The 13,877-nt window shown below is 44.2% G+C and overlaps 1 protein-coding gene across 2 annotated transcripts in view; it reads right to left on the bottom strand.

Annotated features, from left to right (window-relative positions):
* Nucleotides 1-272: 272 nt before the first annotated feature.
* The window catches only part of DGUOK (deoxyguanosine kinase), a 124,851-nt gene continuing 111,246 nt past the window's right edge, over nucleotides 273-13,877 (bottom strand). The window contains exons 7-8 of one of the 2 annotated variants that reach the window (XR_003857087.1): nucleotides 2,412-2,515; nucleotides 273-2,302 (exon numbers count right to left, since the gene is read on the bottom strand). Coding sequence is in view for 1 of the 2 variants with exons in the window: in XM_029604149.1 (XP_029460009.1) it covers nucleotides 2,489-2,515 (27 nt within the window). In the remaining variant the exon portion in view is untranslated. Of the gene's footprint in view, nucleotides 2,516-13,877 lie in introns of both variants that reach the window. The other variant, XM_029604149.1, reaches the window with a different exon arrangement.

Raw genomic sequence — 13,877 nt, 5'->3', positions numbered from 1 at the left:
GCCTGAAGGAGCTCTGATGAATAGCTCCTAGCTGAGGACTGTCGCTGCAATGACTGGACTAAGTTGGGAGGGGAAGAAAAGCCCCATGTAGCTGTAAACGAAGGCTCATGGCTCTGGATGCCAGCCCTGATTCAACTGAGCTAGAAGCACCTACCAGTTTTAAAAAAAAACACAAAACCCACCACCAAGCCAACCCTGAACAGAACTCTGATCCAAGCTGTGAAATTTCAGACAAGATATCTGAGTAAACTCAAATAAACTCAGCACGCATGTTAAACTCACAAAATCATTTTATTCCAGGATTGGGGACTTTACGATGCTTTTCAGCTTCGCAGGAAGTTATCAAAATGCAGAAAACAGCACAGAGCACTTGAAAGCAATACTTCATTGACTCATTTATAAATAAAACCCATGAATGTAACAGAGCTGAAGGAGGAATAAAGTATTTTTTCCCATTATTATTTTAGCTGACAAAAACTGTCCGAGGAGGAGAGTCATATCCTACAAGCAGTCACACTCTATGGCTGGCTGTTGGGATATGTACTTGGCAGTGTGTACAGGGATAACCTGGCAGACTCGATGTACCAGTGGTCTTTTTCTGCTGTTATCAACTACATTACTCTATTTTTGGGTAATAATGATCTCGTAGGACCTCCTTAACTTTTCTCCTTTGCCAACTCATGCGAATAACTTTATTCTCTCCCCCAAACCTTGTTAGGTATTGAAAAGCCATCAGGAAAAAAACATTGTATATTAAGAACATGCTACAAATTTACAACCACTAAGTAAATTGGCTTCAATATAATATTGCATTGAGGTCATGTTGCTTAGCAACATAGTAAGACTTTGCGCTGTTGACATAGCGGTTCAATGGGGCAGCTGCAGATAACGCTGCCGCTCGGAAGTATCACTGTGATTCTTTAACCAATACAAAAATACTCTTGCCCCACCCACTATCATTACATGGCCTCTCAGGACCCAGAAAATCCATTTCTTTTGGCTACGTATCATCCTGACCTTTTTCAGTGTCATATTCAACTAAAGCAAAAAAGGTATGAATCAATTCTCCCTTGCTGTTTTTCATATATTTAACATTTCTCTCTTCATCTGTGTCTTGGATGTGATACAGTCACGATATCACCATGACGTTGATTATACAACTTATTAGCAACTTTAATTTGCAAGTAAAGCATGGTTTTGGCTAAAAGTTTTTGTAGTCAGTAAGCCTTTATGATTCCTTTTAATTAAAAAGAAAAAGCAATTGAACATAGGAGTTAATGTTTTATGTGAATTTTACTCTACTGCTGCCTGAGAGATCTTCTGTAGGAAGGCAAGGAATATCACAGCTGCCCTGCAGCAGTGCAACCCACAAACCCTGAAATCCTTCCCAACACAAACTCTAAAAATCCATACCAATCCATACCACTACAAACACACAAACCCTGTAATCCTTCCTGCCACAAACTTGCAAAACCAAAGTCCATCCTCCCACAAGCATACAAACTCTACCAAAAAACATAATCCTTAAAAACCTTCCCATCACTAACATATAAACTCTGTATTCACTTTTGTACAACATTATTAAAACAACCACTTTTTTTAAGAAAACATTTGAAAAATAATTTCAGCTGCTCATGGGATTTTTTCAATGTGTCAATCTGTCTTCATTTTTTTTTTATTCAACTAGAGGTCGGAAATTCTTAAATTATATGGCAAGGAAAGAGCCTCTACATATCATTAGTCGTCTTGGGCATGTTCTCCGATGGGAGAGCAAGGAAGCGAGTCTTCATAAAAAGGCCAATCCATCTTGTGGTCTCCCATGCCTTACTTTCAGCACTGGGCCGGCTTGGGGAAAGCTACATTACACTAGTCACCCCTGCACCTTTGAACAAAGCCTTTGTGTCTGCCTTAATTGTTTAATTACAGATATGTATAACATAGCTCACAAGTACATCGTAACAATGTAAAATATTCATAGGTACATGTCTGCATACGCTTAGGTGCCCAGCTCCTGGAGATGGGCCCAAGCACAAGACATTGGTCACGCCCTCGAGAATGGCACGGCAGGATGCCATGTCATCAGAAAGAAACAAGACATACTCCTCACCTAATCTAACAAGCAACCACAACTTTTTCATTGTGCTATCCACACTCGCCACAAGGAAGATATTGGTCTCCGGAATCCATTAATTGCTTCTTCTTTTTTTTCTTTTTTGGGGTGAGGAGGCTGTCCGTTTCATTGGTTTTAGTGCATAAGAAATAATTCCTTTCAAAAATACATGGACTCATATCTTATCGTACACTGAAATGAAAAACAAAAAAAAAAACAAACCAATGGAAATAAAAAATATTGAAGTCAGTTAAGCTTTCTTCCCCTTCCCTCCCACCAGGTTTGCAATGCCCCACCGTACGTGATTTCGCTGTTCTCATGCAACATAATTCTGATGAAGGGCGGACACCAGGATGCCATAAAGGAGTACCACAGACTTCACAGGTTCTTCACAAAGACCTCCACCTGCAAAAAGAACATTTGTTGCTTTGTTAAAATTACCCCAAAACTGAATTATTAGGTGTTATAGCAAGTATAAACTTGTTGCAACATCTGGGAAGTTTTAATAAAAATCCGTCAGATTACCAACAGATCAGCAAAATTTGCTGCACAGCAATTAATTGTATATTATGTCACATCGATTGTATAGAATCCTTTCACAGACTGAATAAAATCACGGTACAGCAATGTTGCAAGAAACCTACAAGAACTAGCAAACAATTTTTGCAGTTGTTGTCAACCAGATAGCAAATTTGCTTACCATAAATGGTGTTTTCTGTAGATAGCAGGATGGATTAGCTATTACATGTGGGTGACATCATCCAGCAGCAGCGAATGGACCTCTCTCTCCTAGCTTTTAGCTCTACTGAGCATGCGCAGGAGTTCCCGGGCAGGCATTGCCTCATAAGCCTCCTCAGTTAATATCAGAGCTTAATCTAGCTAGGTAGTCTATTCTCCAGGGGAGGTGGGCAGATATTTAGCAAGGCTAATTCATCCTATTTATGGATATCGTTTATGGTAAGCAAACTTGCTTTTTCTGTCGATAAGGAGGCTGAATTAGCCATGACATATGGAGACTCCCAAGTTGAGGGTTGCAACAAAACATCTGCTGAATAAGCAACCCGGACTTCACTGTGGAGAGTAGACTACTACAAAAACAGGTTGTGCAAAACTGCTTGTCCAAATTTACTGTCAGTTCTTGAGAGATTGTCCAGACAGTAATAGGATGTAAAGGTGTGAATAAACGACCATGCTGCAGCTTTGCATTTATATTAGCATATGCTTGAGTCTGCAAGAAAAAGGATCCAAGATGTTCTGATGACACTACTTGAAATATCTTTTCCATTTAAAGGCATAGCTTTCTCTAGTCAACGGTTTCCTAACCAAAACCACCATGGGCCTGATATTCAAAGCATGTTCTGTGCTTGACAGCCAGATAAATAGGACTTATCAGGCTACCTAGCAGGATGCTGAATATCCAGCGGCTGCTAGATAGCCGGATAAGTCACTTATCTGGCTATCTCTTAGCCATTCTATTTGTGGATGGACAATGGGCAGATGAGGAAGCGATATTCAGCCTTAGCTGGATAACGTATACTAAGTTAGACCTACTAATGAGCAGGTTATATAACTTATCCGGCTAAGTAGCGGTTTATTCGCGGATATTCAGTGGCATAGCTGTGCCGCTGAATATCCTTTGTAACTTAGCTGGATAAGTCATGGAAGATTCAGATGGTACAGCATTCTTTTTGTCTTGAGTCAGCAAGGTGGGGTCTGACCCCAGATATTTTGAAGAGATGCTGGAGAGTTGAATGAGATACTCAAATTATATTTGTCTTGTTCAAGCTGGAGCTATGAAGATCGAGTGAGCAGTCTTGCAGTAGATTTCATACTGACCCAGTGAACATCAGCGGAAAAGCGTATGAGGCTTATTCCACAATCAATTAGAAAAGCATCCTGAGCTAACCTGTTAGGTAGAACTGAGCAAAATTGTTCAAGTTTTCTGTTCTGCTCAGACACAAAGATGTTGACTAATGGCAGACCCCATAATTCTAATAGTTTGTCAACTGCTGAATGTTACAGAAACCAGTCGTATGGTTGAAATATTCTGCTGAGGTGATCCATCAGCATGTTGGAGATCCTGGGAAGATAGTTGGCCTGTAGAACAGTTTGATTCCTGATCACTCACCAACAAACGTTAATGCTTTCTGGAAAGAGTCCATGACTTTGTACCCCCATTTTTTGATGAAAAACATTGCAACTTGTTTGTCAGTTTGAATCAAGATGGTCTTTCCTTGATGATGTGTAAATGTCATTAGAGTGTATCTGATTGCTTTTAGTTCCAGCAGATTGATCTGAAAGTGGCTTTCCTTGAGAAACCATGTGCCCTGGGTCTGAAAGAATCCTGTGTGGGCATCCCAACCCTTTAAAGAGATGTCAGTCACTAGGTTTACTTCATGGGGGAAAAAACAAAGTGGAACACCATCCTGAAGCATGCAGGGATTCAACCACCAGCGCAATTCCTGTTTCATGTCTCCTAAAACCTGTACAGTGGTTGAATTAGTTGGTTCCACTGGCTGCACAGACCCAACTGCAGCAATTTATGTGAAGGCAGGTTAGTAGGACCACATGAATGGTCACTGCCATATGACCTAAGGCAACGAGAATCTGGCTGTCGAGCGCTAGAAGAGGAGGTTGAAAATGAGTGATCTCGATCTGACAGTAAAAAAGCCTTTTCTTGTAGCGAGTCGGCACTAGATTTGACTTCTTGAAGTTCACCAGAAAACCTAAACCCTGAAAAAGATGGATTGTCTTGTGCAAGGAGAGCAACACTTATTCCTGAGTGGACACTGTGATTAGCCAGTCATCCAGGTATGAGAAAATCTGAATCCCCTGATGATGTAGGTATGCTGCTACCATTGCAAGACATTTGGTGAAAACTCTCAGAGCTGCCAACAGGCCACAACAGGAGTACTTTGTATTGATAATGGGAAGAATCCATCTTGAAGTGAAGGTAGTGCCAGTGACAAGGATACATGGGTATAAGAGATACACATCCTTCAAATTGAGAGCGTGCATCCATGCTCCCTTCTGAATATAAAGGGGAATTGTGCTGAGGGAATTCATTTTGAATTTCTCTCTGTACAGATGTTTGTTTAGGAGTCTCAAATACAGAATGGATCTCAATCTGACTGATTTCTTGGGGATGAGGAAGTATGAGGAGTAGAAGCCCTGCCCATGTTGGGATGCAGGGACTGGTTCTATTGCCCATTGCTGAAGGAGCAACTGCACTTCCAGATGAAACTGCATCAGGTGAGATGGATCTGGATTGAGAATCAAGCAATGTGGATAGGATGACAGCTGAGAAAAATGCAAATGGTATTTAGATGCTACGATCTTGAGGATCCTATCAGTCCTTGGTTATCTGGTGCCATGAATCCAAGAAGGCCTGGATTCTGCCCCCACCTGGGTAGAAAGACTGTTGAGTATTCGGAGAGATCAAAAACTAGGCACAGGTTTAGGCTGGGCCTATAATGTCATTTTAGATTGACAGCTTTGCCGAGGCCTGGCCAGAAGTGGTTGCTAACTTTGATTTGGAAAGGGTGGGGAGTGGTACTGTTGAAAAGGACAGAATGGGCATCTATGAACGTATGCCCTCTTGTACGAAAAGAAGGAGTATCTTGAAGAAGAAGGCTGCTGGAGCCATAGAAAGGGATTGGACTGCCACATGCTGTTCTTTTATTTCAGCAACTGGACTCAGAGTTTTTCGTCAAAAAGGTTGTCCCCTAGACAAAGGAGGACTGCCAACTTGTTGTACACATCATCTCAAATGCTACTGACTCTAAGCTACACCATACATCAATCCCCATAGAGATTGCTGAGGTGTGTGAGATGGAATTGAATGATTCATAGACTTAGCAAAAATGTCTCATGCATTCTTCCACATCCAACAGAGGTTGGGGGTAATAAATTTCTCCATCCACAGGTTGTAGAAAAGGCTTTAGTTTTTAAATGCAGTCATGTAGATGCTGCATCATATAAAATTGGTAAGTAGACATATGAGTGGTAAGCATGGAGTTCTGAAATAGTTTTTTCCAAAATTGTCTAGTAGCCTATGGTTTTTGCCTGGAAGTGAATTTAAATTAATTCTTTTCTTTTTCACCTTTTTCAGTGCGGACTCAACAACGACCGACTGGTGAGGAAGTTAGACAACTCTGAAACCTAGTGACTTCTGAATTCTATAACTGACATCTTGTTTTCTGGCCATAAGAATGCCAGAAATAGGAGTTTCCCGTATTCTCATTTGTAACAGGTTCACAGTGCTGTGGACCAGCACAGCTGCTGGTTCTGATGGCGTGTCCAGAATTCCAAATGGAGTCTTTATCCTTGTGAACGACACAACATCTCATCCATTTTTTTCCGCAAACTTTGAGTAGGTAAGATCCTCTGCAGGTAATATATGATCAGGAGGACCCAGAAGTGAGTTAGAAGGAATACCTGTAGAACTTTCTCCTGAATCCAATGGCGTGGGTACACTAATCTAGGACTCCAGTAACAAAGAAAGTGGCCTGGAGAGGTTCTTCCAGTGGCCCCAGAAGAGGAGAAACATCCTGGTTTACCATCTCTGAATGACTTGAGTCTGCTGTAATTGAGTGAGATGATAAAGAACCACATAGCAAGGGTTCTGATGTGTTCACACTGGTAGGCGAAAGTGGAATTCCGGTCTGAGGGATTACTATAGTGAAGGTAGAGAGGAAAGGCTAGATAGTTCTTTCCATCTCCCTAGTCAAAGAAGTAAAGAAACTCTTCACCATATCTGCAATTTAGTCAAGTGACCTACATGTTCTCTGACCTGGTGTAGGAGGTGGAACATCCTCTTCGGTGACAATAGGTTCCTATTCCACGATAGGTGGTCTATAGGAAGTGAGCGGTACCGTGGAGCATACCAAGTTCAGTGCCTCCAAACAGAAATCCTTCACTAGTAATCGTGCAGGAGTGAAGGTTCTTGTAATTGGAAAGGGCAGAAGTAACAAATCCCCTTCTGCATTTGTTCTAGGGTGACCAGCATACAGCTGTGTAGGTATTGTAGCATGAAGACTTTGATTTGAGTCTCAGTACCTCGATTGCAGCAATAGAGGAACCTGGTACTTTGATGGAGTTAAATGTCTGGAAGCTGCCACTGAGTGCTTTGAGGGGCATCCATTGAGATGTATCAAAAAGGCTGGCATGGAGCTGGGTTGTTTTTTTCAATTTATGCATCAGCTGATTCGGGATGGTTTGTCTGGAAGGTGTTATTGTTTGTGGGTATGTGGACCCTTGGCCTGAGGTGCGAGTTGTTACAGCCCGTGGGGAGGTGCCCCACAGGTCCGCACCATCAGGAGGCAATGTACAGGCACAGCGAGGAGCTCTGGGCACAGTAGTGAAGAGATCCCCAGGGACCAGGAAGTGAACCCCGTAGGGTGACAGACTGTTGGTAGTACCTGGAATGAGACCCTGAAGAGAGAGGTGCCAGACAGACCGCGGAGCGGTAGGCGCAGGATTAGCCGTGCAGAAGGTTCTCTGGGAGGACAGCCCCGAGGAGTGGAACTGCAGTGTAGTGGGCGTAGACTTGGAAGCACAGGCAAACCCACAAGGCAGGGAAGCCCAGGGCCGGTCTCAACTGTTAATGTAGGCAGGAACCCAGAGAGTGGAGGAGTGCTGGCAGTCTAGTAGAGAAGCAAGCCCGAGGAGCGGACAGCTGACAGTCGTTGAATAAACCGGAGCAAGTCCCGTGGAGTGGGGAGGCTCTAAGTAGTCTCTTGAGTAGAGAGCGCGGCCCGAGGAGAGGAAGAGCGCAGACAGTCTTGCTAGAACACAGGCGCAACCCTGAGGAGCGGGGAAGGCTAGCCAAGGAACTCACAGGTTGCCACGGTGTTCCAAGGGAGACCTGAGTAGCAGGAGCTTGTTGCTGAGTAGGACCCAAGAGGCACAGAGCCAGCCTGAGGAGCTTGGTAGGCCAGAGGAGCAAGTCCCTGAGGAGCGCACACTGACCCCCAAGGAGCAGGTGCCAGACAGGGTCTAGGAGCAGGGCACGTAGCGACGTCTCAGGAACACAAGGCAGGAGGACTCGTATGGAACTTGTTGCCAAGTCTGCTGGCTGGGGGCAAAGGTGGAGCTTAAGTACAGGAGTCCGATGACATCATCAACCAGGGTCGCCCCTGAGGTTCCCGCCGAAGAGGCTTCAAAGGCGGGACCTATGATGCACGCACCTAGGAAGGCCCGACATCTAAGTAGGAAGTAGCGGCGTCCATGCCACCATGAGAAGTCCCGAGGAACGCGGTGGTGCAGGCAGGCCCGCGCTGCGAGCAGCCCCAAGGAGGGCAGGAGAGCATTGCAAGAAGTGAGAACTCGTGGTCGCAGCCATCTGTGACCGACAGGCATAACAAGGAGCCCCAAGTGTTCTTGTGCTATGCATCAATGGAGCATGTGACTCATGCATTGAGACTTCGATGCGTTGTGCATTGAGTGCACTGGTGGTTCGTGCATTGACTGCACCAGTGAGCCATGCATTGAATGTATTGGTGTGCCATGCATCCCGATGCGTTGTGTATCAAGTGCACTGACACATCTTGTGTCAACGATGCCAATGCATCGTACTTCAAGGATTTATGCTTCTTGATGAGAGCTCTACTGGCCAGAGAGAGTGATGCCCCTTGCTCTTCGATATGGGGCAGCTCATTCTACTTGACCCCATGGCTTCGGCCCGTGCTAATGAGGAAGTTTTGGAAGAGCTCCTGCTCAACTCCTTACCCAGTGAGGCAGATAATGCTGCTGCTTTGCAGCAGAGGATCTGCTGCAGCTCCGAAGATATTTATACAGCTCCTTGATTTTACTAGCCCTGGAACACTGGAACCACAGGGACATCCCTCCACAGGTGTAGCAGTGTGCCTGATCATGGTTTGGACCCAGGCATCAATAGCACAACTCGTGGCCATCAGTGAGGGACATTCCTGCTGACAATAGGTTTCTTTTTGCCAGACATGTTGAGGAGGCAATAGAACTTTTTAAAATCTTCTAGCATTGAAAAATGCTTTTGTGGGTACTGCATAGGCGGTGAGGCAACCAAAGAAGGTAAATACTAAAGTGAATATCAAAGTTGTGATTTTAAAGAAAAATTATCTTCAGTGACTGAGTAAATATCCGTGCCTATTTATGCTCAGACAAAAAATGACTAAGGAGGCTCAGGAGGCAATGCCCATGCAAGAACTCTTGCATATGCTCAATAGAATTCAAAGCTCTGCTAGCTAGGAGAGATGAGGCCTTTCAGTGCCGTCAGATAATATCACCCACTTGTCATGGCTAATCCAGTCTGCCTATCAAAGGAAAACAACAATATTACTAAAGTTGTATTTTTCCTTTCAGACTTTATATTTTGGAGTCTGGTACTTTTCTCCTTCCCTTTTACTTCCAGTTCACAAAAATTAGGTTGGGATCCAGTCCCATGAGCATTCAATTACAACTACTCAGAATATTTGAACCCTATTTTATTTCTTTCTCCCTCCCCATAAGAACATAGTAGAGACAATCCTCAGCTGGAAGCCAGGTGCCAGGGTTCCTTTCATAGCCTGAAAGGAGTTTGGCACTAGATGTTGCTGTTGAATGATGTCTGAAGCTTCCTTTCACCCATGGGCTCTGAATGCTGCCTCTGCAGCATCCTCAGCCCTACCCAGAGAGAGAAGTGAGTCCTGGCCTGGGAATTAAACCTAGGGCCCTCTGTATGGTGGCACATAGCATGTGCCAGAGCCACCAGGCTGGCTGGGATTTTATTTTCCAGCAAAGGAACAAGAGTTTAAATATTTTTTTAATTCTTCCTCCTACTCAAGTCTCCCTCCCACTGAAAGCACTAGGTAAATCTAAGTGCAAACTGCCATTTCTGTTAGCAAAGTTCTCATGCATCTAATCCTGAATACATCATAAAGACGAGCAATGTCATCTTCAACATGGTTTTAGAAGCCGGTAGTTTTGATAAAACACGGCTTTCATTTGAAACTAATGTCAGCATGGGAGAAACCTAAACAGAATCATACATCCTGCTTCCTTTCTGGCAACTGAAGAATCGAACAAAAATAGTTAAGATAAGAATTTTCTGCTCTAAGTTGCTTTGACATGTCCCAAAAGAAACAGGTAAAACATGAGATCTGCAGGAAGGGCATATCAGGACGTGGAGAAGCTGCAGATGGAAAGTCGGTTACCGAGCAGGCTGCGCAGTCCATGGCAGCATGAGAACAAGCCAAAGGCATGAACCACATCCAGACTCGGTAATATCTGAATAGCAAACATACGCCATGTAGCCGAGAAATGACAGGAACATGCCCAAAAGTCACCAACTCTCTGAGCACAAATGGTCACTGCCTGCTGAAACAAATCTGGAAAATGATCCTTCTGGGCTAGGATTTAAATCTTAAAGCAAGGCTGTGCATATGCTTGCTGGACTTGAACTTGGGGATTGCATGCAGAGAGGAGGAAGTAATTACAGTCCTTAAATTACACTTAAACAGTTACGCCATATCCTTCAGGCAGGATATTCGGGTTATCTTGGAGGGTGTACAGGCATCTTAGACAGTTCTATCTCAGGCAGGGGTCACATCTAGCAGATCATGTGTTGCTCCCTGGTGTCTTCAGGAGGCAGGGCTCTTCATGACTGACCATGATTTCCTTCTGTCAGCTAGGGAAGCCCAAACCACTTTGGCCAACATTTTGACAATGAAGCAGAAGACACTACTCAAGTGTATGAATATTAAACAGTGGTCAGATGTGGTGCTGGTGCACAGATATGCCAAAAGTCACCTTATTATTAACAGAGAGACATGTCACAGAGACTTGGCAGTGTTTTGCTGCTTCACACAGAACCCAATCCTCCTGTCTTTTGTCCACTCACTATTCTGCCTGCCAGGCTTGCCTTAACTATGCACTCTGTTTTCACTTGTCTGCTAGATTCAGAGGATGAACAGGACTAAATCTCTGCCACAGATCCTCCAAGACAGCAAACATCTTTTGTTTAGCACAAGAAAAAAATATTTCACAAGCTGCATCTCTCCAGATATACAGTCATTTCTACAGCTCGGGAATTTCACAGAAGAGAAGACAGAGAGTTGGTGTGACAATCTTTAACTGCTTTCTAAACTCCTTTACATCACTTTGAATTCTAAGTTGATCAGGAAGAAAATTACACGATATAGCTGAGGCATATAAAAAGACTCTAGCCTTAGTTTTCTCTAAGCGATAATTATTATTCGCTGGAACCCTCAAGAGAGTTTAATTTGCTAATCACAAATTACGACCCGGTATGTACCTTGCTGACGCTATGGTCTATTGAAGAAGAGACCTACTAGGCTCATCAGCAAAGTGGCTCTTTTTGTCAAGGAACAAGTCTATTCCAGCTCCTATGAACTGAATTCTTTGAGATAGAACCAGGTTTAACTTGGAAAAGTTGACTAGGAAACCCAGGGAGAAGCTGCATAGTCTTCTCAAGGGTCTCTAGAACTCCTGACGGAGATGGACCCATCACCAACCAACTATCCAGATATGAGACTAAACAGAGTCCCTGCTGACGAAGCTGTGCTGCTACAATTGCAAGGGATTTTGTGGACAGACTTGTGACTACGGAGAGACCAAAGGGGAGAACCTTGTACTGTACTGCATGTTTTTCACCACTAACCTGAGGAACTTTCAATGGACAAGATGAATGAGAATGTGTGCATATGAGTCTTTCAGATCCAATCCCTTAGTTGAATGAAAGGAAGAATCATCAGGAGGGAGTTCATCTTGAACCTCTCCTGAGCCAAAAACGTGTTCAGTCTCCACAAATCCAGTATAGGCCTGAATTCTTGGAGATTAGGAAATACCAGGAATAGAATTCCTGGCCGAACTCCTGGAAATGGACAGGCTCAATCACCTTTTGCTGAAAGAATGACTCTACCACCACCTGCAATTGGGCAGGTTGAAAAAGGTCAGAGCTGAAGATTGAAATCCATTGGGTTGGAGGAGGGCAATAGAAGCATAAGTGGTAATCATACCAGGACCCACAAGTTCTTGGTGACACAGAACCATTCCGAGAGGAAAAATAGAACCGTTCCTTCCTGCCAGAGGCAAGCATCAGAAACTGGTCCTGGGCTTAGGCTGCATCTGCTGCTGAACCTTTGGGCTGATGCCTTTCCCTTTGCCGACTTCAAGCGGGTAGCTGCTGCTAAAGAGTGGGAAGAGCATTATGTTGAAAAGAACAAAAGGAATGCCTTTGGAAGAATGGAAGCTTTTAGGAACAGTCAGGCAGAAGCCAGATGTTTCCCTGCCATAAGCAATAAAGACTATAATGTGGATTGATGTTCCTTAATCAGAGCCACCGTCTCTTGAACTTTGTCACATAACAAGTTGTCTCCTGTACAAGGTATATCCATGAGGTGATCATGCACATCCTCACGGAGGCCACTATTCACACGGAGGCCACTATGCGAGCCTTCGGGCTTTAATGGAAGGGGCCAAAATCCTGGCAGTAATATCAAAAGCTTCATAAATAGAGTGGGATCAGATGCTTCTACATTCCTATGCCACTCACTGAAAGACTGCCTGTCCTGAGTTAGCCGATTGTGTTAAGGTTTTAGCTTTTTCATTCATTTGTGTAAATAATGCACATTGTAGAGCTGATCAGCCATAGTCTAGACACTCAGCATGAATCCTTGGAAGCCCTTTTTCTCCAAAAACATCCAACACTTTTGGATCCTTCCCAGGAGGCATGTTAGTGTGATCATGAGTATGCTTAGCATGTTTTAATGCTAATTCCACCACCATGGAGTAGTGTGGTTGCTGGACCAACCTGATCCTCAAGTAGGCCTGTCTCCTATCCTTTAGGTTTAACTTCTGGGTCACTGGATGGCATGATGTCGGCCTTGAGGAGTTTGCAAACTGGATTAGCTATGGAGTCCACTCAAGGTTGAAAAAGCTGTTCTTGGGAACTTTTCTTTCAGATGGGCAATGTTTTTTGCCAACATCCAAAAAATATTAAACATTAGAGATCTTCCAGAGAAGAGATATGCTGAGGCAGTCTGGTAGGGGTTCTGAAGGAATGCCTGTGCAAACTTCCTCCTCCCCCAACCATGGAGAAACATTGAGACAAGACTCTGATAATGATGTGGGTGCCCAAGAAGGAGATTTCTGCTGGTCTGAGGGGGAAATGTCAGGCAGGAACTCAGAATGAACTAAAACCACTTTTTCCCCTTCCAATTCATGAAGGTACTCTTCTGGAAAAAGAGAAGCCACCACCTCCCAAAGCTGGAATCTCATAAGGAAAGGAACTCTGGGCAGCCCCACTATGTGGGAAAATTTCCTCCATCTTGGACAGGAGAGATTCTAAGCTAGGGATGTGCATTCGTTTGCGACGAAATAGGAAATATCGTCTCTATTTCCTATTTCATCACGTTTCGGGGGGGGGGGGGCGACGAAATAAGAAAACCCATGAAAATTCGTGTGGTTTTCTTATCGTTTTTTGGGGGGAGAAAGGGCACATTAAAAAAAACAACAAAAAACCCCAAACCCACCCCAACCCTTCAAATTTAATAAATTGCAACCCCCACCCTCCTGACCCCCCAAGACCTGCCCGACCCCTCCCCAACAGTTACCGAAAGTCCCTGGTGGTATAGCGGGGTCCCAGGAGCGATCTCCCCCTGTCGGGCCGTTGGCTGCCACTAATCAAAATGGTGCCGATGGCACTTTGCCCTTACCGTGTGACAGGGGCTATCGGTGCCATTGGTCGGCCCCTGTCACACGGTAAGGGCAAAGTGCCATCGGCGCCATT

Source organism: Rhinatrema bivittatum, chromosome 5, assembly GCF_901001135.1.
Source record: "Rhinatrema bivittatum chromosome 5, aRhiBiv1.1, whole genome shotgun sequence".
NCBI lineage: Eukaryota > Metazoa > Chordata > Amphibia > Gymnophiona > Rhinatrematidae > Rhinatrema > Rhinatrema bivittatum.
This window is presented reverse-complemented; position numbering and strand designations above follow the sequence as displayed.